Raw genomic sequence first — 27422 nt, 5'->3', positions numbered from 1 at the left:
CTATGCTAAGCCACAGGCTAACATCATTCTAAATGGAGAAAAATTGAATGCATTCCCTCTAAAAGCTGTAAGAAGACAGGGATGCCTTCTTTTGCCACTTCTATTTAACATAGTTTTTGAAAATCTAGCCAAAGAAATTAGATAGATGAAAGAAATTAAATGGATATGGATAAGAACAGAAAAACTCAAACTATCACTGTTTTCCAACAACATGATTGTATGCCTAGAAGATCCAAAAAATTCCACCAGAAAAATTCTAGAACTAATGAATGAATTCAGCAAAGTATCAGGATGTAAAATCAATACCCATAAATCAAAGACATTTCTTTATATCAGTGACAAATCATCTAAAAAAGAAACAAGGAAAATCACCCCTTTTACAATATCCTCAAAATAAATAAATAAATAAAATACTTGGGAATCGACTTAATGAAAGAGGTGAAAGACCTCTAAAATAAAACTACAGAACACTAAAGAAATTAAAGAAAACCTCAGAAGATGGAAGATGCACCCATGCTCCTGGACAGGCAGAATTAATATTTTCAAAATGATTATACTGCCAAAAGCACTATACATACTTCATGCAATCCCAATCAAAATTCCAATGACATTCCTCATAAAAATAAAAAAGCAATCATGAAACTCATCTGGAAAAATAAGAGACCAAGAATACATAAAGCAAACTATACCAAGAAGAGTGAGGCAGGTGGCATCATTATACCAGAACGTAAACTAAACTATAGAGCAATAGTAACCAAAACAGCATGCTATTGGCACCAATGGTACAGAAAAGAGGACACAGAGACAAACCCATATAGATGTAGTTATCTCATACTAGACGAAGGAGCCAAAAATTATATTGGAAAAAAGATAGCCTTTTTAAAAAATGGGGCAAGGGTAACTGGAAATCAACATGGAACAAAATGAAATTAAACCCCTGTCTCTCACAATGCACAAAACTCAAATCAAAGTGGATCAAGGACCTAAGAATTAAACTAGAGACACTGCACCTAATAGACAAAAGTAGGTTCAAATCTTCATCGTGTTGGATTAGGCCCTGGATTCCTTAATAAGACTCCTATAGTCCAAGAAATAAAATCAAGAATGAATAAATGGGATGGATTCAAACTGAAAAGCTTCTTATCAATGAGGTGAATGGAGAGCCTATAGAATGGGAGCAAATTTATAACCACATACACATTGATAGAGCATTAATATCTAGGATATATAAAGAACACAAAAAACCTTAAAAACAAAAAACAAATAATCCAATCAATGAATGAGCCAATGCATTGGTTAAGACCTGGAACATAATATATTTTAGTCCTAAGCACAGATTAGCCTATTGATATTGAAGTCAGTTTTTAATTATTCTATTTGTGTGTTTTATATATAATAGTGGAGTTTGTTTTGATGTAAACATACAAAAATAAAATATAAATTGCTTCACTTTTGTCCCCAGTGCATCAACTATCCCTACTCTCCCCTTTCTCTTGTTCCACTTCATTTAATCTATTGGTGTTCTATTTATTTATAGCTTTTTAAATTAGTGTTTGTAGATGTACATAAAGGTGAAATTCAATGTATGTAATACATGCATTTATGGACATAGCATAATTTGGCCAATTTTATTTTATTTTTTCTCCCTTTTTCCCATTGCTCCTCCCTTCCCCTCAATCCCCTTTCTCTGCCCCACTGTTCTCCCTTTCACTTTCATGGGATTCCACTCCCCTTTTTATTTCTTAGTTTGGTATAGCTTCTGCATATGACAGAAAACATTCAACACTTGTCTGTCTGAATCTGGTTTATTTCCCTTATCCTGATGTTCTGTGGTTCCATGCATTTCCTATCAGATGACATAATTTCATTATTCTTTATGGCTGAGTAAAACTCCATTATGTCCATTTTAACATGTGTGAGCTGTTCCTCATGTAAGCAGAGCAGGTGGAAAGTCATCTTGGATTTAGTCATAACATCATCTCAGAAAAGCACATGCTTTTATAACATTGAAACATATAGTTTCCATAGAAATGTGTTTCCAAAAGAAAATAAAAAGTTTTGGGGTTTGAGTGGACTAATTAAATTGTTTATAGTCATGAAATAATACGCCAAACTTTCCTTGTTGAATGAATGTTGTTTTACATGCATTCAAATCTTATCATATTTTGCCAGTGAGAAGCCCACATTTTCAGGCCAGTGTCAGGAATCCCTGGGGATTTACAGACCAGAGGGATGGGAAGAGTTGTCTGGGGTGGTTATAAGTTTATACAGAAGGTTAACACTAAGAACAGATAAAAGAAGAATGACCTGCTTGTGCTGCTTAAATTTCTAATCTTTCTGTTGATTTTTAAGAAATCATTTTGAAGATTTATCACCTAATTCTTTATTCCTTAGACCAAGTAGACACAGAATATTAAATAATGTTCCAATTAGATAGATAGTCCATCATATGGTGACATTAGATAATGAACTCGTGTTATTTCCAAGCAAACAGGGGATGTCTTTCATCACTAAAGTGATGGGGGCTCACAGGCAGTAATGACACCTGTTACAGAGCTGTTCCTCTCTTAGCTGTCCAGACTCAACGTCTACCCATTTAATTAATCATCTATTCACAAAAATCATGAGGCCATATATTCTGACTTATCACAAAGGAAAAGCTCAAATCATATTTTGGTGTTCCTAGACCTTGTATCTGCTCTGGCATTGCACCAAGGGGTTTGGAGGTCTATGTGTCCATGCAGGCCGCTGTTTTTATTTTCCCCTCTTTAACATCCATTGGTTTGGGACATGCAGACTTTCCAGAAAGCATGAATCTCTTTTTTTGTCAAAAATTTGGGTAACTTGCTGTATACTGCAATATTCCCTCAGGAACTGCACAGCAACATGAATACACACTGGTGGGACCATCAGCTCCATCTTGTCTGTGTCCCATCTCTCCTTGAGAGGCTATGTTCCCAACAGAATTAATACAGAATGGCCTGAAAGTATAGTGAAGGTGACTGACACAGAGCCAACTCTTCTTGGTATATTAACAAAGCAGGAAGATGGAGTGGTCACCAAAGATTCCCGAGAAAGGATCATGCACAACCACAACAATCTCACCCAATTCAACTCAGCCAACTTTTCTTGATGCCAGTGGTAAAACCTTCTGCTAGAGATCTGGCTACAATGGTGGATAATACCCAGTCTTGGTCCTTGAGAAACTTAACATCTGGTTCAGAAAAACACTGGTGGAAACAAGCAATGTGCTAGAAGAGTAGAGAGGACAACAATGGAAGTGAGTGCAGATCACAGAAGTTGCTTCTGAGGAATAAATGCTGTTGATGGTGGTGATGGTGGTGGTTTGTTCATTTCTTGGTTTGTGAGGATTGTTTTTGTTTTGTTTTGAATTGGGAATTGAACCCAGAGGAGTCTCTCCACTGAGGTGCAGCCTTTATTCATTTATTTTTTATTTATTTGTTTATTTATTTTGGTACTGGGGATTGAATCCAGGGGTGCTTAATCACTGAGCCATATAACCAACACTTCACTATTTGTTCTAATTATTTGTACATGACAGTAGAATGCATTTTGAGACATTATACAAAAATGGAGTATAACTTCTTATTATTCTGGTTGTATATGATGGAGACATACACCAGTCATGTAACCATATATGCACATAGGGTAATGACCAGTTCTTTCTACAACCATTCATATATTTATATATATATGATGCTTAGAGGATCACTGCATTTCTGAAGCTGATTTTGAACTCTTGATTTTCCTGCATAAATCTAGAGTCCTGAGGAAAAGAGACAAGGAATAAGTTGTCCTACTCTTTGAGATTAGTAAGGAAAGACTCTACCAAAATAGGTGCTATAAGAGCTGGCTTTTGGAGGCTCAGCAGGGGTCTTTTATGAGGCACAAAAATATTCTAGGCAGAGGAACCTGTGTGGGCAAAGATATATAGATGGAGCTTGTGTTGACAAAGGTCTCATGACTGGGGTTGTGCTCAGAGGTAGAACGCTTAACTACCATGCATGAGACACTGGGATTGATCCTCAGCATCACAGAAAAGTTAAATAATGATGTTGTGTCCACTTATAACAACAACAACAACAACAACAAAAAGACAAGCAGCTAGGATCCAGGAACATATAAGGATATTTAATGCCAGTGGCTTCATGTGAGTTTCTCATAATATAACATAACCTTTGGCATTATTGATTATGCAGTGATTTCTTGATTTTCCACAAAATAAGAATTGAAAGAATTACAGGAGTTCCATGCCAGGTACAAAATACAGGTCTGTCCACACATCACACACTCCTCAGAAAATCCAAAGAGTAATTGCAAAAATCAAGAAAAGAACTTTAGTCAGTGTGGCCACACCAGAAAGACAAGGGAATCCATGTTTTAAGTCATATCTTCTGGGTGCTGGAATGACCTGAAGGTTTAAATAGAAGCAGAATTGGAACAGTGGGGAAGAGGTATGCATTGTGAAGCAGTCTTGTCCAAACTGAGGTCTGAAGGATCACTATCTCACTTCTAGCACTGTTAGGTGGCTCCTGAGAACTCCTTATCACTTGAAAGGAATAAATTTTATTTATTGTTCTAGATGTTTATCTACCAGACCTGGAATCCTAAAAGGAGCAGTGTAGGTCCCAATGGATGATTGCTCATGTTGAAGGAATAAACTCCTGTGTTTATCTGTCTACAAGGGTCTAACTTAACTGGAAGTAAATGAACAATGACTGAAGACTACTTAGAACCACCCTGGAGTTCTGAAACAAGATACTGTAAAAGCTGACACTAGAGGAGCTGGGGTTCTGGCTCAATGGTTGATCACTTGACTGGCATGTGTGAGGCACTGGGTCTGACTCTCAGCACTGCATAAAAAAAATGAATTAAACAAAGGTGTTTTGTTCATGTACAACTAAAAAGAAAATTTTTATAAAAGCTGATAGTTGAATGTCCCTTCAATCTTGCCTCAATCTTCAAGGGGGATAAGATAGGTTAGATAAATTTGTAATCTATTGCTAGTTTTTATATGAGCACTCCTTAAATTATTAACATGTCTATGTGCAGAGCTGAGAAGTCACAAATATTAAGTTAGGAAAGGATATTAAATGAAGGCAGAATGCCAACCTTTATCCTGCTTTTAGTTACTCATTGTACAGCTGCAGGCCCCAGAGTCATTGTCTTTACCCAAGGAAGTATCTGTAAGTCCCTGTTTTCAAACAAAGGTCAAAGTAGGAGAGTGCATGATTCTTTGCCAACTGCAAAGAGGACACTTGACCCCTCCAATTCCAGGAGATGCAAAGGTGGCCTTTCCACTGAATTCATTTCTGGCCTCACCTCCTTCCCCAGCACAAACTGGCCTCACTGAATCGTAGCTTTTGAAGGGGCACTCTGCAGGCACAGTTCTGCAAAGGGCAGCCCATATTGCTGAAAGATACAGAATTCAAAACTGATGAAGTAAAGTGGTGAAGAATCTGACCCCAAATTCTTCCATAGAGACCCGGGTCCTCCTGGATATCAGCCTTATGCTTTTCTATCTGTGAGTCACTGTCCAGCCTTTTCTCCTCCAGGAGCCTGGAGTTGGTGGCCTAATCAGGTTCCTGTTTTCCTTAACTATTTGGAAGATCAAAATAGATGATGGAATTGAAATTGCTATAAACACTTAAGAATTTTCTATTGATTTTAGGCAGACTGCTTGAGCTTCTCCCTGTCCTGAAATCTATTTTACTATGGGTTTGGGGATTCATGAGGAGGTGTGTCCCCAGGGGTAATCTGATTGGATCAGAGTTTGCACGTAGAGCGATGAACCAGAATTCACCATATATAGCTCATGCATAAGTTCTTATCACATGTAGTGGGAATCTCACCCTTTCAAGCTTTGGGAATTCTGGGGCAAACCAGGTTCCTTGGGTTTTATCTCTCCATCTTCTGGGTTTTCTGCAAAAAGACATTCTGGAGAACTGTACCCGTTCATATAGTGATTCCTATGACCTCCTGGCTGTAGAACCATTTGTACAATGCACCATAGCCCCTCAGACTCCCTGAGAGGCTGACTGAACAATTCCCTCTTTTCTGTGAACCTCTCCTAGCACATCCTTCCCTCCTAAAATTCCATTCTCCCACCCTGAAATTCACAGAAATGTCTAAATGGTGAGTGTCTAGAACAGAAAATACCTGACAGAAATTTTAAGAAGGTTTGATTCTTTTCATTTGTATGATCTTTCCTCCCTCTGGGAGATTAGCATCAGTAAAGAGACTTATTTACCCCCAATATGAAATCTATATTTGGGGTGACAAATACCCCTAACCCAATTGGGCTTTTCTTTTTTATTTCACTCTACACTCCAGCATGAAAGAACGAATCTATACCATCTAGAAGTGATGTAATTTAATTTGATTATATTGTTATAGTTAAAGCTTCGTCCCAGGGCTTCATAAATTGACTTCCATACCACTCGCATATAATTGCATCAACCCTTTATTGAAGCACACTAGTGGCCACAGATGAGAACATAAAGCTGTTCCCCCGATCAGCCCTGAACAATTGCAAGGGTACTCCTTATAAGCCTGAAAATCTCAAAAGGTATATTCAGGAGTCTAGCAAATGCAAGCAAGCCAGGTTACAGAAGCAGGAGAGTGCAGTCAAGTGTAGGGAAGCCTAACCGATCACAGTGATCCCAGTCACCCCAGTTACAGAATCAGAGCCCCGTTACCCTAGTTACAGAAACAATGTCCCATTAGGTACTTCCATATTCTTAAAGGTTTCAATAGCAAAAGGAAAAGAACATCTTGACCCAGTCATGACCCTTCTACTTGGCATGGTTGTTTTACAGAATGGAGTCACAAAACAAAATGGAGTCACATTAGTTTTTGCTATCACATTCCCCACTGGTTTTAGTAGATTTGATATCAATCTTGCACATCATTAGAACTCAGTTTCTTTTTCATCCTTCTGTGTCTAAGGGACCATACTAGGCTCACAAGACCAAAATTCGGACCTCAGCTACACACTAGTTTAAGAGGCAGGGCCCAATAGTAGTCCCAATCAGGAGAAGGACTAGGGGCCCAACTATGTCTGAGATGATGGTAGTCAGCCAAGGAGACCATGATAATAGGTTTTGGAACTAATTGCCTGAAGCTTCTTATGTATTTTTTTTTCTTTCTCACTAGCACCAAACTGTTTTTTATTTCCCCAGAATGGTTGCATAAAAACAACACTTTTTTCCTAGGGCCATACAAAGTCCTACGTGTTTTAGAAAGAGAGGATCTAGACCCCATCTGTTTGTAATACTATTTCTGTCAGAGAGTCTAGTGAAAACTCTCGTTTGGAGATTGACATTTTTAGTTCTCCTAAATCTCTATCTATTTGATGGCTGAGGGACTTAAAATTTTTAGAGCCTGTGATAAGAGCTGCAGTTCCCAAAGCAGTATACTGATCCAGCTATTTCCATACCAGCCAGGAGGGGAACTAAAATGGGGGCAGCCTGTCTATGTTGATAAATCAGTGGGCCCTGGCCTTTTAATAAGCCCAGTTTCTTTTCCTTTTTCTCCCTGAAAATAGTAGGTTACATACTTCAGAGTATTGACAGTTTTGAGATTTAGACAAGGAGTTTGAAGTGGAAGCCGGGAAGCACAATTTTTGGTGAACAGGGAGTTGTCCCACATATAATTTGGGTTGTGGAAGCAAGTGTCTCTTTCTGGGAGATCACCCAGGGTGATCTTGGGGGTAGTTCCCCAGGTACATCTTCCTGAACTAGACATATTGGCGAACATCTATACTGATCATAATTTTTTCTCTAATATTGGGGACTTACTACTGCTGTAAGGGAAAAGGGCGATGACCATTCTTGCTGCTTCGAGCTGAGAGGGGGCAATGCAGAGTGACCAAGCAGTTTGGAGTCCCTTTGTGGAAACTGAGAGGGTCAAGGAGTCCATGGTAAAAATCTGGTTCAGGAAGAACAGATTGTAAATTCACCTGGGGGTGGGTACTTCTCGGAGAGAAACAAAAAGACATGAGTACTGAAATAAGATTAATGCAAAATAGCAGGTGTAGCATCTGAAATCTTTTCATGAATATTATGAAAATGACAGAAATTAATTATTGCTTACTAGGAGGTAGAAGACCTGAGAAATTGTCCCCATAACAAGGCCTAACAAAGCCTAATAAGGCCCTTTTTCTGGACATAAATCTTTAACATTGTCAGAATTATCAGGAATGTAGACACAACATTTAGTTAAGTTAGTTAATGTCATCTGATTTTTGTAAAATATCTTTATTGGCATGACCTCTACATTCAGTAGAGATTTCTTTGTTACTTAGGGGTAGATAATTATACTATCGAACACTGATTATGTCTACTTGTGTATGAGGTTAGGGAAATATGTAGGCCTTAATCTGACTAAAAACTTCTGGCTCTGGCAATTTTTATTATCAGGCATTCTTACCTAAATTTTTTTCTTTTGTTGCCTCCAGTCTTACTTATTTTTTTTGGGGGGTGAATACACAAGTGTACATTTTAAGTTACATTAAAATAACTGTTGTTTATTTTAAATGCCCAGGAATGGCTGTGCTTTGGTTTTTAACTGTTTTTGCTAGGTGTTTAAGACCAAGCTGGTCAAACAGAACTTTTTCCTACCTCTTGGTAAGAGTCAGCTGAGTTTTCTTGGAGGACACTCTTGGGGAAATTGTGAGCCACATTTCAGCTCTGTTAGTGCCATCTGCATTAGGATGGGTCAAGGTCTTGCTGACCATGTGGCTTCCCTTGGAAGCATCAGGCATGTCTCCCCTTTTTAATGACCCTCCTCATTTGCAGCATGTATACTCATTGGCTTTCTGTTCTCCAGTACTCATTAATCTCCCTTATCAGGATGTTATGTGGCCCAGAGTTGCAAAGCTCTTCCTCCTATCCTGGGTTCAGGCTGACTCAGAGGGCAAGAGCCAAATATTGGTTTTCTTGTCCCCTTTATTTTAACCTTAATTTTTAAGTTTGACCCTAAGCATCTAGCACGTCAGTTATATCAGTCTTAAACTGAGAATACTCTGTTTTAACTTTAATGTTTATAACTTAAAGTTATTTTTACATAATACAATATTTTTATTTCACTTATTAACTTATTTAATGTTGAGGATTGAACCCAGTGACTCACACATGCAAGGCTAGCACTCTACTGCTGAGCCATAACTTTAGCCCCTTTACCGTTAGTTTAATCCCTTTTAATTATTATCTGTCTACAGATGATGGCTTAATATCTCAAATTAACTTAGGTTGTGTGTTCATGAAGTATTACCTCTGTAAAACAGTAACAGGCATCAGTTATTGTTAGTTGCGGAGAAGGCTGAACAAATGTTAGCTTCACTTGTTTGCCTCAAGTCTGAACACTCAACCCCACTCAAGGTTGAACACTCGACTTTCACCCATCTGTTATAATGGAAACCCACATCTGGCCCCTGCCTGATCTGCCTGAAGGCAGAAGATGACACCCTTAGCAACTACAGTGATACAATCACTGTATGCCAACAAGGCAGCTTGTAGACCCAGAGAGCCCATTAGGTTTGGCTACAAAATGTCTCTCTTGCCAGGTCCCCCTCTCTTGTTCTCTCTTTCTTATCTCACTTTTGCTCTCTTTCATTCTCCCTCTCATTCTCTTTCTCTTTCTTTCTTTCTTTGTCTTTAGTCCAACATAAAAAAAAGAAGAGAGAGAAAAAGATTAAAGGAAACTGGGGGATTCTATCAAAATAGAAGTAAGATAAGTGGACTAGATAAGGTGGAATGAGAAGGGGGAGATTGTACATGATAAGGGAAGAACAGCAGAGTGAATCTGAACTAAGTTTCACATATAGGAATATATGTAAAATACCACATACATGGATATTCCACAAGGAATCTCACCATAATGTATATCCACATGTTTCTATTTAAAAACCCTGAAAGTAAATAGCAGAAAGATCAGTAGAGTAGAAGAAATAAAAGGGAGAGGGAGGAAGGAAGGGAAAGGGAAATACTACGGACTGAATTGGGACAAATTATATCCATGCTTTGTAATTATGTCAAAATGAATCCTAATGTTAGACATAACTAAAAAGAAAAAAAAAAGATTCAACACCTTCTGTCATATGTCACTTGTATTACAAATCCTTAACCCAAGTTGACATAGTTGTGTCTGTAATTCTAAGGAGGAAAAAGACCCCTCATGCTTGTTAATCACTATATAATCAGTACAGTTCTTGGAACCCACCAGGCACTCATAAAATATTTCTCAAACAATGAATAAATCATATAAATGCCAAGACTGCCTAAATTAAAACTATATTCTGTCATAAGGAAAGTACAAGATACAAGTAATAGCCTGTAGGTTTTGAAGCAAGTGATAATACATTTCCTCTACTTAAACAACAAGCCATGATATAGAGTTAAGATAAACTCAGTGAAGCAAGGCATTTTAATATCTGAGTTGAGAAAAGAGAAACAAGAATAGCTCAAATATGCTCATGATGAGAGGAGGGCAGTGAGTTAATAAAACATGGGAGTAAATGAAATGTAGGGAAATGCACTGTTCTTTCTATCTCTCCTGACAAGCTATTTTGTGTGGTCCTTAGAATTGAAGCACCAACAAGACTGAATGTGGAAATTACCTGCTGCCATTTCTATAATATGACACATGTGAGAAAAACAGAAAGGTGGCCACTGGGCAAGAAGACACTCAGACTGTCTTCTCAAAAGAGTAGCATGGAAAGGGGCTACAGAGACCTGGGTTCTGTAATAAACAGAACAAATCAGGGACTGTAGGAACAGTTACTCTATCTTATTAACTAGACCCTAGAGAGAGTATTCCCATGTTATCTTCAGAACCAGATTCCCCAATTACCCAGTTCCCCCACCCCTGCAAACAAACTTCAAGTACAGCACCATGGGATACTCACTTCAGTGCACACTGCACAGACTAATTGGTATCTTGGGTAATGGTGCCCAGAAGACATCTGGTGTGTCTTCTGAGTGGGAATCCCTGATGCCATCAGGTCTTCAGATTTCTATTCACCTCTGCTGACATCAGAGGTCCTGAGGACCAGGGGGATGTTTCATCCCTCATGGAGTATGCTCCTCTTTCCTCATGACTGGCTCAGGTCAGGCCAATCTGGCCTCTTCTGACCCCTTTTGATTACTGTTGAGGAAACATCTCTGTGGTATGGAAGGAGCTTAGTAACTGCATAACATACACATACTTGTATGTTACTACTAGGGAATGAGGGTAAATCTATGACGAGGGTGCTATAGTGATCAAAACCACAGAGACTGTAAAGAGGTTTTTTGTTGGACTCTGGGAGCATTGAGGATTAACCTGATATTATGTTTAGTACCTTACTCAGGTAACATGAATGGCCATTTCTATTTCCCAGGCTCCCGATCTGGTAATGGAAGGAAGTTCAAATATAAGTTCAGAGTCAAGAGGAAACATATGCACCACACCAAGTCCCAACTAGTAGGGGCTAAATGTGTTCAGTTTTACTTAATCTGTCTGACAGGGCTCAAAATAATGAACACAGATTTTGAGAGGCTCCCAGAACACCATGTTCTATTGTTTGTGTGATGCTCCATCCTAGGGTAATTAGTGCAAACCATGATGAGTGAGCTGGACAAATATTCTCTTGATATTCTGCTAGAAGATGCAGCTTCCAGGGTTAGAGGAGGAGTCTGAGGAGTACTTCAGCAAGTACTTTTGTGGAAGACCAATAGCCAATGTGTGGCTGGGAGGACTGTTCTTCTCAATCCATTTCACTTCTGTGCACAAATCTCTGCAGAGAAAATTGCAGGTAAGATAGTGTTGGGGCTTGAGGTGTTCAGAAGCCTTTATCAGAAACTAGGGCATTGTGAGATTATCCTTTAATCAATGGTGACATTTCATCAGCACAGGAGGATGCTTCCTGAGAAGATAGAGAAAAACATAATTTAAGGGGTATAAGTAAGAATGGGTTGCCTAAGGAAGGAAGAGAGAATAGAGCCAGATCATGGAAAACTTATACCAAGGAGGTTCATAGAGATATTCAGAAACTAATGAAGAAAGAGAAAGAGATGTGTATCTATAATTAGGTAGAAAAGAAGTATGCAGATCATGTTGACTGGGTTGGAGTAATCAGGGGCATCAGGGTTGAAATTGTTCTCTTAGTCCACAGAAGCTGATCAGGAAGTAACAGTGTGACATGACTGTCATTATAATCCTAGAGCGACCCTAGGACAGAAGAAACATAAATGTGAGCTCGTTTTTACTGGCGGAGTTGAAATTTGATCAGAATGCATTAAGTTCTGTGTTTTTTGCTTTTATTTTTGAAGTTTATTTTTTATACTCACATAATTATTTGTAATTACTGGTATTCACTCCTATAATTGTCATGATCACCTTCCTTCAATGGTGGTGGTTCTTTCCTGTTAATGTACATCAGTGATTAAGAATATGTGAAGCATAGGAAGATATTTAGGAGGTAAGACACAAGAAGTCATAGAAGGCTCTACTTAGTTTATGACTTTTTTGAGTCTAATTTCCCCATGGAGATCAACTTCTCATTCTGATTAGTGTTTGTGGGAGAACTGGAGAGAGGGCAGATTGGCAAGTGTGGCTGAATCAATGTGAAAAACCTAGTTTTGTCAGCATTTTTTGGCCTTTTGACTCACAAATCTACGCAGGATATAGGTATGGTTGCTTTTTTGTGTGTCAACACAGCACTCAGGCATTTTTTAAAAATTTTGCTCATTATTCAAATAAAGAAAACATAAAATATCCTTCTACCTAATCTGATATGACTATTCTATGTATAACCTAAGAGATCATCATCTTTTCCAAAGTAGATTATATAAAATAAGCAACCCTTTCCTCATTAAGGGAGAAAAATCCTTTATTTTGCATTTTGTGTGAAATATATTCTGTTTCTACTGAGTCATACTCCTTCATTTATATCCAGTTATTTAAACACTGAGATATGATTTTAGGTATTATCCACACCTCATGTTTGATAGGAGGACGACAATGAAATAAACAGTTAATTTGTGTAATATAAATATACAAATTCTTATCAGCATTAAGAAGAAATGCAAAAAAATGGCAGTGTGTGTTCCTGAGAGTTGTCCACATGGTCATTATTGGTGTTTATAACTATCCTATTTCACTCCACAGTCCATACTGCCTTGGTTCACAGCTGGTCATTGTTCCTGGTCAGTTGGGTGACCCAAACCTTCATCTCTGAAGTATCTGAGCCCTTATCAGTGTGACCTGACTTGGGCTTTAGTTTCCTATTGCCCTCCATCACAGGACCTGGGAGTTTGAAGAGGCACCGAGAAAATGTCCTATGTCACACTTGCTCTTCCTCTCTGTATTATGTAGTAGCAACTCAGTTTCCCTTCCTAGTCAGAATCAATCACTCCATGCCACAGAGTGACCTTCTTCTTCACCTGTTGATTCAGCTATAATGAGCATCCTTAAGTAGCTCCCTCAACTCTCAGGGATAAATTTTACCCTTGATGCCATGTCCCGTTTGTTCACGGATCTATTGGGCAGATGCCAGGACTGAGTGAGGAAACAGGGGCTGATATCCAAAGTTCAGGTTAACCCTTTTTTGCATAAGAATCTCTATTCAGTGGGTGGTAGTAATGAGTTTTTCTTTCTTGTTTCCATAAGAAAATGGAATCACTTTGTGTCTGGGTGGAAGAATCTCTCCCTTTGTGGCTAAGAGTTTTCTAAAGCAGCACAACAGAAATGATAGTGGTTCATAGGCATCAATCTTATAGGGAGAGAACACACTCTCATTTCTATCCATTGAATTCTTGGTGGTCTGATCCTATGAATTCTTGCTGTGGGAGAAGCAGTACCATAAATTAGATGCAGACCTTGAGCATGTATCACATCCTGGAGGACATTGCTCCAGCAATGAGAGGTGTTGCCACCTAGGTGTTGCTTGAGGCAGAGTCTTCCAAGGGTATTTTACCATTCTATCAGGTTCTGTGTTTCAGGAAGATGGAGGACCTATGTTAAGTATAACAAATCCCATGAACACAGGCCACATTACACACTTGTTTGCTGTGAATCGAGCTCCTTGTCTGGAAGCAATGCTGCATGGAATACCCTTATGGTGAATAAAGCATTCTGTGAGTCCAGAGATGGTAGTTCTGGCAGAAGCATTTCAGGAGAGAAGGAAAATCCATACCAAGGGTGAGTGTCCAGTCCAGAAAAAAAAAGGAATGTCCCATTCATGTTGAATGTGGTCCAATGTCATCAATGTGCTATGCAGTGGCTGGCTGATCACCTCAGGGAATGGTGCGATGTTGGGAACTCACGATGGTCTTTGCTGTTAGCCATGGGTATTCAGCAGTGGCTTCAGACAGATTGGCCTCGGTGAGTGTAAGTTTATCATGATGAATCCAGGGATAAACTTTGCCCCTGATGCCATGTCCAGTTTGTTCATGGATATATTGGGCAGATGCCAGGACTGAGTGAGGAAACAGGCGCTGATATCCAAACTACTGGTTAACCCTTTTTTGAATAAGAATCTCTATCCCATGGGTGGTTTCCATAAGAATATTTTTCATATATATTATCCAGAAAATTTTGAAGTTCCAGGATATTAAAGGGAACGCATGTATCAGAGGAATGAATGTCTCCCCTAGGCAAAATAAAGAACTTTGGATTTTCTTCTGGAGAAAGGGTTATCGTGTTTGCCTTCATGCTGGATGTATTCTATTTAGTTACACAGGTATCATTTTTGTATTTGGAGGTTAACCTGACTGATGGAGGTGTTCATGTGTACCAAAAGGGCAGAAGATGGACTGCAGTGACTTTGCGATGTGTGACGTTTTCTAGGATGAACTACATCTCACCAAATTCCCTCTAATCCATCGTTTCTGTTTAAGGTGGGTCTCAAGAGGAGCTTCCTGGGAGATTAGAGGGCAGAAGGGAAGCAGCCATCCTGTAGTACTAATACATTTTTGCTGGTCTGCTGGCTCACACCTCACTGGTAGGGAGCAGTGGCTGGGCCTGCAGTTGCTCTATCTTTCCCAGGATTCTCCTTTAGGCTCTTGGAATTCTGGGCTAGGGGTGTGCATTCAGCTTCATTAGAAATCTGACCTAAATTTCCAATGTGCCTGTATGAACATACCATATGGATCTCATCTTTATGTATAACCAAGTAACTATTAAAAAAAAACATAAATAAATAGCAGATCAGAAGAGCAGAGGGAAGGGATCAGAGGAAGGGAGGAGAGGGAAAGGGGAAGTATGGGGACTGAATTGAGGCCTATTTTATGCTTTTTAATTATGTCAAAAGAAACCCTAATATTTTGTAGAATTCAAAAGAGCCAATACAAAAAGAAGAACCTTAGTGCCTAATTCTATAGGCAAACAGACTGACTCTTTTTGTTTTCTCTTGTGAGGTCACAGCTCATGCTTTGGGATTTCGTCTGTCTCTTGTCTGCCCTGCTTTGTACTGTCTTCCCTTTCTACTGTTTGTCCTGTAGACTTTAAGTTTCCACATCAGACTTAAACATGACAGCAGTATACCAACTCCTTAACCAGCTTCCACAAAGAAATAAGGCCAAAGTTCTGGAACACAACCAATAACAATTACATGCATAACTAGAAACATCTTAGTGGTTCAGCTGCTCTTGTTAGAACCTGCCTGGTAAAATAGGAAACATCATCCAACAACCATACAAACACAGACACACACTAACACAAATCATACACATGATTACACACACATAGGCCTATATTTAGTAAGAATAGTCATAAATTCTGGCCCTTAATAGAGTCTTGGAATTTCAAATGACCATGATCGTGATGACAAATTTTAGGTTTGTCTTGTTTTGAAAAAAAATGAATTTCAATAATTTCAGTTTCTGGATACTTACAAATAGAGAAAAAACTCTTCACTAATGTTTTCTGGGATCAAGAGAGCTTATCACCCTGTACACAGGATCCCATATTTCTGGCACCACACTTTGTCTCCACTCCCTGTTTCCCCAGGGACTTTGAAGGGACCATGTGGCTGAGGAATCAGACGTCTCTGGCAGACTTCATCCTTGAAGGGCTCTTCAATGACTCCCCAACCCACCTTTTCCTTTTCTGCCTGACCATGGTGGTCTACCTTGTTGCGCTGAGTGGCAACACCCTCACCATCCTCCTCATCTGTGTGGATCGTGGGCTTCACACCCCCATGTACTTCCTGCTCAGCCAGCTCTCCCTCATGGACCTGATGCACATCTGCACAACCATCTCCAAGATGGCTACCAACTACCTGTCTGGCAGCAAGTCCATCTCCTTCCTGGGCTGTGCCACCCAGCACTTCCTCTATTTGTCTCTGGGTGGTGCTGAGTGTCTTCTGCTAGCTCTCATGTCCTGTGACAGGTATGTTGCCATCTGTCATCCTCTGCATTACACTGTGCTCATGAGCAGGAAGGTGGCACTGATGATGGCCCTCACCTCATGGTTGGGGGCATCTCTGAACTCCCTAATTCACACAGTCATCTTGATGCACTTTCCCTTCTGTGGATCTCGGAAAATGTACCACTTCTACTGTGAGTATCCAGCTGTTGTGAAGTTGGTATGTGGTGATGTCACCGTCTATGAGACCACAGTGTATATCTGTAGCATCGTGCTTCTCCTCCTCCCCATCATCCTGGTTTCTACATCCTATGGCTTCATCCTGCACAGTGTCATAGAGATGCGTTCAGCTGGGAGTAAAAGAAATGCTTTTGCCACTTGTAGCTCTTACTTCATTGTGGTCTCTCTCTGGTTTGGTGCCTGCATCTTCTCATACATGAGGCCCAGGTCCCAGCGCACTCCACTGCAAGACAAAGTTGGTTCTGTGTTCTATAGCATCATTACTCCCACACTGAATCCTCTGATTTATACTCTCTGGAATAAGGATGTAGCTAAGGCTCTGAGGAGAGTGTTGAGGAGAGGTATTATCACCCAATGACTACACCTGTAGTTGGCCCAAGTATAGAGTGTTATTATGGGTAAACCTCTAAGAATTTTCAAGAATCCAGATCCATGATGTACTTTGACTATCCCAAGAATAAAGTGGTTTACGTATACCTTCACTATTTTAACTGAGATGCAGGAATTCAAGTAGCATTGTGTATGTGTCTATAATCCTTCAGAGCATTATGGAAAAACCTTTACAAATCCCATTTAAAGTAGACATATGAAATTCAGTGATACTCTAAAAATATTAAGATAAATATATAAAGACCTTTTCTATCATTATTTTTATTGATAATACATATGTAAATCATGACAGCAAAGACTATTTAGGGAGTATAAAATTAGAATTTGTTGATTAATGTTAGAAACCTGTGAAATAAAGCATGTTTTGAAAGAAAAAGTTGATGATAAAATATTTGTAGTCAGATCTTTTGAGTTACTGAATCAGTGTTTAAGAATCTATAAGGGCAGATATGAAGAGGTGAGGGTGCAGAGGTGGGTGGATAGAATCCCCAAAAAACCAGAGAGGCTGAGTCTTCATATCTGGCACACAGATGGTCACCTCCTTTCCATCACACAACACATAATACTGTGCACAGACACTGAACAAGCCCAGCAAAGGTCCAGCCTCCTTAGTAACTCAAGAGCATCATCCACCCATAAATCCAACTTCAATATCAATTTTTATTCACAGAGAAAATCAATATGTCTTTTGTTCTGATGTACATCTTCTTTGAAGAACAGAGCAGAGATTTTCAGGGAGATTTAGACTCTACTTTCCAGGCTCATCTCTTGACACAACCTTTAGAACAATGGGTTTTTCTGGTTGAAGAAATGGTGTCTTCCTTAATTTCAGAGGAATCTGCAAACATTAAGCAAGTATATTTAGATGTAGTAAATGAAACCCGAACAACAGAAAGAATTGGAAAAGGTACATTTCAGACAATAAAGCTATACAAACATGTAAAAACTACTTTCAGCCTCTTGTGTCTTGGATTCCTTACCTACCTGATCTTTAATCTCTTGTTTTTATAAAGCCAGAGATATAGAGCTCCAAAACTGAAGAAGCCTAACATCGCACAAGTGTCTCAAAAGAGAGTCTTTGGATGAGCAGATACTTTTCTTTAAATAGGTTCCTCAACTAAATGTAACTACCCACAAGACCTTACTTTTTCATAAAGTGTCCTGACCTGTGTTTCCTTGCAAGGATGGAAGGAGAAGTTCTGCAGTAATCTGATGAGAGCAAGTTTCATGCTCATGAGAGCAAACCTCATGCCAATGCAGTTTCTGGGTCCATTTCCAAAGGGCATGTATACGTAAGGATTGATGCTGTCCTTGTTCTTCTTACTGAACCTGATTCCACAATAGTAGATGAAAACAAGTTATTGAGACATAAATCTATGAAACCTACATAATTGGGGTTGTCTCCCAAACATTCACAAGCAGCAAAACACAGGATTCTTTTGTGGAATGATCACTGAAATCCTGCTGTGACTATGCTTATAAGAATTGAAACCTACAGAACTTTTTCATTCTCCTTACACTAGAGGAGCTCTCTGTCTTGTTAAGATGTGATGAATGCTATTTAAAAGAAAATATGTCTTTAAGTACTGAAATTATATTCAGGATTGTGATCCATACACACTCTGAAAAAATTAGAAAATGAGCATATAAATGAAGAAAAGTGTGTTCCTGCCTTAACTCCCACTCCTGCATTTCATATTTTTATTGATGAAGGAGGAGAAAATGCTCCCACTATAATTAACTCTCTTCTCTATACTCCTTTTTTTCTGGATCTTCTTGTCTCCCTTCCTTCCTCTCTCCCTTCTTTTCCCCAATTCCTCTCTTCCTCTACCTCCTTCTCATTCATCTTTTTTTCTCCTTCTCCTTCTGTCTCTGCCTCTCTCCCCATAGAATATTATCATTGTCTTCTGAGTCTGTCTCATCAGGTTACAAATAATTCCTGGAATGTTGAACCCAGGTTTTATTCAAATTGAGCCCTAGTTATTTGATTACTTTAAGGAGAAAGTGTTGATTTGGAGAAAGTGATAATGACATTGTGATGGTTTTTTAATGTATTCTTATATATTTGAGAACATTTTGGCAAATTTATAGGTGATTGTGATTCAAAGTAACATGGAATCTATTGGAGGGTGTGTGGTGTGTGGAGGGTCTGATGAGGTTGGTTGATAGTTGTTTGGGCAGATGATGAGCAGATGCAGAAGCATTGAAAGCGTTTTCCAAACTACTGTCTGTAGATTATGCTTGTGTGTATGTCAAGAGTCCTCCATACCATACATCTTTGTAATTTTCCTCATCCTGGTCTAGTCCCTGATGCACCTTAAGCACTTAGTATCTTATCAGGCCTCAGTGAATCAAAGAGACGTGTGATCTCTGATTTTGTATCTGTGAAGTTCAAAAGTTGGAAGTGCTGAAATTGGAGGAAACTGGCACTGAGGAACTCATTACCAACAAGACAAGGTCACTCTAATCAAGAAGTGTAAAGTTAGGGGCCAAGAGAAGTCTTGTTCCCATGCCACCTGACCCCCCAGACACTACCCTGAAAACTTTCTCTATTTTGGTCTTCAGCACAACAACAGGAAAACAGTAACTCTTTCCAGAGTGCAAACTGTGAGGTTGGATCCAAATTTTCAGAAGACCAAGGACAAGACTTATTTAAGGATGAATATCTCAGGTGTCTTGGGGGCAGGTTACTTGGCTTTGAAAGAGTCATCAACTGTGGAGAGTATGAGAAGCTGGCCCAGAACACTCCAGAGACAAGACTCAGAGGATCTGAGCTCTCTCCATCCTCAGTGAGGCTGCTTGAACCATCTGGGGATGGGGAATTCTCAGGCCTTAACTTGTATTTAACAATTGTGCTGGAGGAACCAGGAAGCAATGTTTAATCAAGTGGAAGATAGAAGTGCTTCCTAAAGCTGGTAGAAAATTCAAGGAGCTAAAGTGAACAGGACAGAAACCCTAAAACGATTAAAAAAGATAAGCACCTAAAATAAGAGAGTGCTCAAGTGGCAGAAAGGTTCACAGATTACTGTTAAATAAAATAAAAAAACAGTTCAACATCAAATGAAATGTGATAACATTTCAGTCCTTAAAAACTACACATTTATATAAAAATGTCCATACTGACATTTATCACATTAATAATAGATAGGTCTTATCTTGATATTCTAGGGCCTTAAATGGCTATAGTCATTTATTTTTTCTAATGTTTGTTTTCTAAAACAATTACCACTTTGTAAAAGACTTCTTAAAATTTTCTTAAAACAAGAAAATTTTAAAATCACATGTATGCCATCTGCACTAAAAGACCTCAGAATATGTGTGAAACAGCCTCTTAAGGGTGGATTTCCTTTCTGAGGAGCCCTGTACCTTTCAGGGTAGAACTTTTCAGGTTCTGGCCAGTACGTGGAGTTTTGATGAAGACAATATATTGGTATAGCCACGTTTGTTCCTTTGGGAATGAGCACCCGATTGAGTTCAACATCTTTTTTACAGACTCTCTCAATTCTCTCAATAATTGGATATAATCTGAGAGTTTCCTTCACCACCATGTCCAGATACTTCATCTCAAATAGTACATCGTATGTAACAGGTGCCTGGCAAGAAAGAAATTTTTGTAAATTAAGATTTGGAAATGACTTAAAACTCTGTTGACACAGTACACTGATGTTTTCAGAGCTCCTCAAATAACTCATATTGGTAAAATACCATAGCATTTACAAAGCATTTAATAACCATCATAATTTTAGAACTGCCCAATGGCACACTGAGATGCCCAGAGATTTTACCTCTCCTCTCCCCTCCAGGTGCCATTCACTCACCTTATTGGGCAAAGTCTCATCAATCTCCTGCTGAAGCTTCTTCTGGACATCAGGGTGGGTGGCCAGTAGATACATTATAAATGAAAGAGTGCTGCTAGTGGTTTCATAGCCAGCCAAGATAAAGATAATAGACTGGGCTGCAATCTCCAGATCAGATAGACCTAAAAGGAGAGGAAAGACAATTTAGTCTAAGCAGGTCCATGCACACGTTACCGTTTACATGAACATAAATCAGAATGATGATCCAAAATCCCATGAGGAAAAACTGGAAGAGCAATTCATAATGTTCCTCATTCTGCCACCCCCTCACCATGAACACAACTGGGTGATTTCAAGGGACAGTATGGATGTCAAACAAACAGTATTTTTCAAATGTGCCTTGCATAACATGAAAGTTGTTTAGCTATAAATAGTGGGTAGCACTCTTCCCCTGGGAAAAAAATAAACTTACTATATCTAAAATGTAGGTTGAAGAACCTTGAAAGCATTTGCAATACTGGCATCTTTGCAGGGAAAATAAAGGCCATGATTGACACACTATACTAAGCCACAGAGAAATTTTTCTACACAAACTGTGGTCCATGGACCAGCAGCATCAACAGCTTCAAGGAGCTTATTAGAAACACAGAGTTTCAAGTTTCGCTCTAGAGCTACCAAATTGAAATCTGAACTTTCATGAGATGTGGTCAACTCTGTTCACAAACTAGCCTAAGAATCATCAGGTAATAGAAGACCTGGGGCACCAGTCTTCAAAATGAATGATCTCAGGGTGTGTAGAAAGTATACAGAGAAAATAACCCCAGAAGAGTAGTGATTAACCAGAGTCTAATGAGTGGTATTAAAATCACACATGAAAGAATGTGTTGATACAGGGCATTAGGCAGAAGCCATAGGAAGATGGGGTTCAGTGAGTGGAATTAACATTGCTTATCAATCTTGGGCTGAATGTCATCTTTCCTAGTACACATCCCCTCTATTTGCTGAACTTCATAATCATCAAACAGCCTTTGTGATAGAAAGTGTTGTTTCTCTTGACTTTTCTCCTGAAAAGTCACATTCAAGTATTCATCTCATTGATTGGAGAAATGATTAGGATTTGCTGATACTCGAATACCTGAAAGAAACATGGTATACATTCCAACCATGTAATTCATAACAAAAAATAATGCAAAATGAGTGTGAGAAACATCTACATGGAATTCTAGCTTACAGAAGCTTTCTATGATGCTATTGTGGGAAAAATCAAATCGAGTTTTCCCCACTACTGGCATAAACCCAATGATAATGAAATGAAATTGGATTATAAACTTAAGTTACAACTGTTCAGTACAATCTGGTAGCCATTAACCATATGCGTCTATCTAAATTTAAATTTTAATGAATTAAATCTAAATAACAATAGAAAGTACACTTCTTCAGTAACATTACCTACATGCCAAAAGCTCCGTGGCCACGTGTCCAGTGCTTACTGTATGAACAATATGTATATTTAGTACTTCATTCACCACGGAAAGTTGTAGTGGAATCAGGGAGAGTATTACTGTTTCAACTATGTATATGGACTCACATAGAAATATTTATATTGCTCAGTCTTCACTAATATATTTTATTTTCATATCTCTGTTCAGAGAAAAGTTCTAGAAGAAACTACAGTAGTAATGGTCACATTACACTTGCAGATTTTGGGTTCTAATACCGTCTCTCACTTAAAGGAGCCAGGGCTTCTAGAAAAAATGGGTGATTCCAGGCCTGATCAGAGAAAATAGACAAGGAACCTAGAGTTTCTTGCACCAGAAAGCAAGAATGTTCTCCCAAAACAATCTGAGAAAACATGCAATACTGTGTATGTTTCTACAATGTGGATATATATCCTTATATAGGTATCAAAACTGATAGAATGTACAAACTCAAGAACCCTTATGTTCACCTATGAACTTAGGGGTAAGGTGACTTATCTGTGATGGTTCATTGATTATGGCAAATATATCATTTTGGTGAGGGACGTTTGTAATGGGGGAAACATATGAATTTAGAGAAAAAAATGGATATGGGCAATCTCTATGCCTTCTTCTCAGTTTTGTTATGAAACTAAAACTGCTATAAAATATATTCAATTTTAACAATCAAAATATAAGATGAGGAAGAGGAGAGGGAGGAGGAACAGAAGGAGAAGGGAGAAGTTGTTAAAAGACTTAAGGCCAAGAGAATTTGACCATCAAAATAAAAAATGATAGCAAGAGAATAAATACATAGTATATAACATCATACTGACATAAATAAGAATGGAACTCTCTTACAATCTAATACCAACTCATAAATGTACGGTAGATGATAGAATGATAAAGACAGCAGTTTGTAAACATCATAATTCAAATGCTTTCTATCAAAAATCATCCATGTATGATAAAACTAGTTGGTGAAAGTATGCTGAGGAATAGGATGTTTACACAGTATAGGAGGTTTCCCCCACAACATTCTTATGAATTACATGGGAAAAGTTAATCTTAATATCAGATGAAGCTAGTGAACACATTTTCACCCAGTACTACCATTGACCCTCACCACTACTGGGACAGTGAACCTCCTGATTGGATGTACAAATGCAAATATCCAGGTAGAGGTTCTGATTCAGTGCATCTGAATGAGGCTGCGAATCAGCATTTGTTCTGATGTCAATGGTAAAAAGATAACAGACTAACTTCATGACTGAAATGCTATCTCCTAGTTTCCCTTCAATTTTTGAGCCTTGTTACACCTGTATGATTCTAGACAGTACATGTGGGCACCATTTGCAATATCCAAATGTGTATCTTCCTGCAATTTGGTGGAAATCTATTTTCTCTAGAAAACGTGTATATTTTCAGGATAATTTGCTTATTTGAATTTCCCTGTCAATGGACCATGAAACATTCTTGGTTACCTTGGTAGGGCTCCTTGTCTTGGGAATTCTGGGAATCAATCATTAACTGGAGAAAATCAATGCGGTGCTGGAAGCAGAAATGGAAATGGAAATGACTAAATCAGTCATAAAGTCAGAAGTAAATCTGGAATGTAGCATTTCACCTCCCTTCTTAGAATATGGCTCCTTTAAGTCCAGAAGTCTGGGTAGTGTTGCACAACCCACAAGTGAACAAAACATGCATGTATAAACCATGGAAAACAGGATATTTTCCTGAGAGAAATCCAGCTATGGTGTCCAATATCTGTTGGTCTTTTCTCTCCCTAATGCTGGGTTTGTCTCCTTCTCCTGTCACACCTGCTTGCCCAGAAAGTGGTCCTGGACTTAAATTCTTTTATTTTGCCTTAATTCTTATTCAATGGCCACACTGAATACACTTGGTAGTTTCAAAGATGATTACTAGCTTTTGTTTGTATATCATCAAATTCTCCACCCATTAGGTACATGATTCAATCTTCAGTCACACTTGGGAATGGCTGTCCTGCCTCCCTGACCTGGAGACATTCTTGTGCTGACCTCCAGGCAAAGCAGAAGGCAAAGCTGGGTTAGCATATCACCTTGATGGTCACTGAAGAGCACGGCCTGATTGTGGACAGGAAAAGACTCAGATTTAACATACACATACTTCACCAGGTGCCCAATAGGACCTTCCTTTGAAGAATGTGCCAACTAAGATGTAAAGGGCTTGGAATTGTAATGATTGTTCACCAGTCTAAGATTTGGGGAATACTTTTTAACAGTAAAATCATTTTGAAATAGGATTTTTATTTTGACAGTTGACTGAATGGGAGGGAAATGATAAGGTTTTTATTTGAATGATATTTCTTTCAAGACATAACATCATGTCTATTATTGTATCAAACATTGTCAATCTTACTCATTATCAGTTTGCCTTTTTTAAATTTGATCTTCATTCTAACCAAAATGTAAAAATTCTCCAGTGCAAATCGTAATGTATTCCATCAACTTTAAAAAATGTACAGAGAGGTTCTGGGGAATGAAGCTCAGTGATTCAGTATTTGCCTAGCATATATGAGACCTTGGATTCAATCCCCAGCACCACTTACAAAATTACATGTACATTTGTATATGCACAAGTCAGATGTACACAGCAAATAAATGATCAGAAAGCGAACATTGTCATGTCACCACCACCAGGTTTTACCTTTTCTTTATTTTCTAGGCGTTTTTGTTTCATCCTCATTACAGCATTTTTAAAAAAATCCAGAGCACTTTTTGAAAACCTGTAGACATTTAATGCTTGAAACACTGGTCTAAGGAATGGAAATATCACTAGAAAGAAAGTGAAAGAAAAAATAAAGAGAAACCTTGATGAAAAGGCAACATCCCAGGAGCATTGATTATTTTCTAAAAAATACAGAAGAGAAAAATCATCAGTTTTCTCAACCAGAAGCCATTCCCTCTGTGGCCAGTACCTGGTGTCTGGTTCATGGCTGAGCAAGGGCACTTCATACATGGGTTTCAGTCACCATAGCAGGAGATCAGTGGCCCCATCAATGCCACTGGACTGAGCAAAGGAAGAGGATTAAATTCCCTGGCCCCTTACACTTTTGTGTATTGGAATAGGGTCTCTGGGTAAACCAGTTCATAGTCTGTGCTATAATTAATTATGCATTCAAGGAAAAGTAGGCAGGATAGGTACAATTTGGCCTATGTTCCTCAGCTGTCAAGAAATGAAACCAGAAATCCATAACAGATGGAAAATCAGGAAACTCAGACAAAAAAGCAAATTAACCATAAAACTTCCAGATACAACTGTCAAGCATGAAAGATGGTATCCAAAGGCAACTAGAAGTTGTTTTTAGGTGAATTAAGGTGAAGACATGTTATATCACACTTAGGAGAAGTAGCAAAAGCAGCGCTCATAAACATACAGCTACAGATGTATAGGTTTTATAAAAGAGAGTTCTCAAGTCAATAGTCTAAGTTAAATCATAAAATGGTGAAAAGAGGAAATTAAACAAAAGGCAAGCATAAGAAAGAAAATCATAAAAACCCAAGTTGAAACAAATGAAATAGAAAAGAAATAAAATTGACAAAAACAAAAGGTGTCTATAAGTCACCTTACCCCTTTGAAAATATCATAAAAATCGCCAAACCATTAGCCAGATTGACCAAGAAATACAAAGGGATAACAGTTTCATATGATGATATTTCCTCTCAATATGTACTAGAAGTGGGCATCTGGATCAGAAGGTATATCTACTTTTATTTATTTGGGGGTCCTTCACACTCTTTTCCAGAGTGGTGTACATTTCTACCTACAATATGTAAGAGAACTTTTTCTCCACATCTAACCAGCATTTGTTATTTTTTCATTCATTCTTTCTTTTTTGATAATGGTCATTCTAACCAGGGTGAGATGATGTCTTATTGTAGTATTGATTTGCATTTCCCTGACACCAAGTGATATTGAATAGTTTTTTCATGTATTTTTAAGTCATTTGTATTTTTTTTTTTTTGAGAAATAACTATTTGGAGCATTTTCCTATTTTTAAACTGGATTACTTGGGTGTTTGGTCATTATGTTTTATAAAATTTGTTATATTATGGAAATATATATCATTTATAAATGTAATACTCTATAGATATAAAAAACATATTTTATATTAATCTATTTTTTATCTAAATGATTGGAACATCTGTACATCCAGATTTATTTCTATATTATTCTGAATACCTGAGATGTGCATTAAATCTAGGTATCCATCAATGCATGGATAAAGAAAGTGATATATATTTATTATATATTATAATATAAAATTTATGTATTTATAATATATATTATAATAAAAAATATATATACCCACACATACATATATGCCCAATGGAACATTCATCCATAAAGAAGAATGAAATCCTGAATTTTGTAGCTAAAAGTGGATGGAATTAGAGGACATTCAGCTTATGAACTAGACACATCAGTACAAGTACCACATGTTCTTTCTCATATGTGGAAGGTAAAATTATTTGACCTGAATGTATAATAGTGATTATTAAAGGTTGGAAAGGGCTATGGCAGAAGGTGGATAAAGAAAGGCTCTATTTCATTTGTGTATGCTGTGTATATATATTGAGACATCACACGGAACCCCATTTATTTGCATAACTCATACATGTTAATTAAAAATAAAATAAATATTAAACAGAAATGAATAGCAAGAGAAATGAAAGGAGAATTTATTACTAACATTGGAGAGGGATTATGAAAGAATTCTAACAATCTGATTATTCACATATATTTGTGCAGAAAATCCTAAAAGACACAAACTTCAGAAATTGATTGAGAAGTAAATATACAACCTGAATAAACTTGTAAAATGTAACATGATTGCATTAGTAATAGAAAATTATTCACAAATGCAAGCCTAGATCTGGATTGTTTTAATAGTAGATTCTAGAAAATAAAGAACTAATACCAATTATTCACAAACACTTCCAAAATTAAAAGAGCATTTCTGAATATACTCTAAAAGGCCAAAATTACCCTAATACTAACACCAAGCAAAGACAACACAGGAAATGGTTGTGTAATACACCAAATCCATGAAATAAAAAGTCAACACAGAGGATTGTTTCAATTGATGCAGAAAAAAACATTTGATAAAAATCAAAACCAACCTTCC

At 38.0% G+C, this 27422-nt stretch overlaps 2 protein-coding genes across 2 annotated transcripts in view; one reads left to right on the top strand and one right to left on the bottom strand.

Annotated features, from left to right (window-relative positions):
• The first annotated feature begins 16027 nt into the window (after positions 1 to 16027).
• LOC144256867 (olfactory receptor 2AE1-like) lies at positions 16028 to 16966 on the top strand. The gene has a single exon (XM_077802581.1). The coding sequence runs from the start codon at positions 16028 to 16030 to the stop codon at positions 16964 to 16966; it is 939 nt and encodes a 312-aa protein (XP_077658707.1).
• A 780-nt stretch (positions 16967 to 17746) lies between these two features.
• LOC144256964 (cytochrome P450 3A9-like) overlaps positions 17747 to 27422 on the bottom strand; it is a 31850-nt gene continuing 22174 nt past the window's right edge. Inside the window, exons 8-13 of the mRNA XM_077802898.1 lie at positions 24941 to 25068; positions 23737 to 23803; positions 20817 to 20977; positions 20365 to 20591; positions 18165 to 18327; positions 17747 to 17836 (exon numbers count right to left, since the gene is read on the bottom strand). Of these exons, the coding sequence (XP_077659024.1) occupies positions 17747 to 17836; positions 18165 to 18327; positions 20365 to 20591; positions 20817 to 20977; positions 23737 to 23803; positions 24941 to 25068 (836 nt within the window). The remainder of the gene's footprint in view (positions 17837 to 18164; positions 18328 to 20364; positions 20592 to 20816; positions 20978 to 23736; positions 23804 to 24940; positions 25069 to 27422) is intronic.

The sequence above is a fragment of the Urocitellus parryii genome, chromosome 9 (assembly GCF_045843805.1).
Source record: "Urocitellus parryii isolate mUroPar1 chromosome 9, mUroPar1.hap1, whole genome shotgun sequence".
Taxonomy (NCBI): domain Eukaryota; kingdom Metazoa; phylum Chordata; class Mammalia; order Rodentia; family Sciuridae; genus Urocitellus; species Urocitellus parryii.
Note: the sequence above shows the minus strand (reverse complement) of the source record. Positions and strands in the feature narration are given on the sequence as shown.

Bases quoted from the DNA above. Each gene is read 5' to 3' on its own strand.
- LOC144256867 (XM_077802581.1), top strand. From the start codon at position 16,028: ATGTGGCTGAGGAATCAGACGTCTCTGGCAGACTTCATCCTTGAAGGG.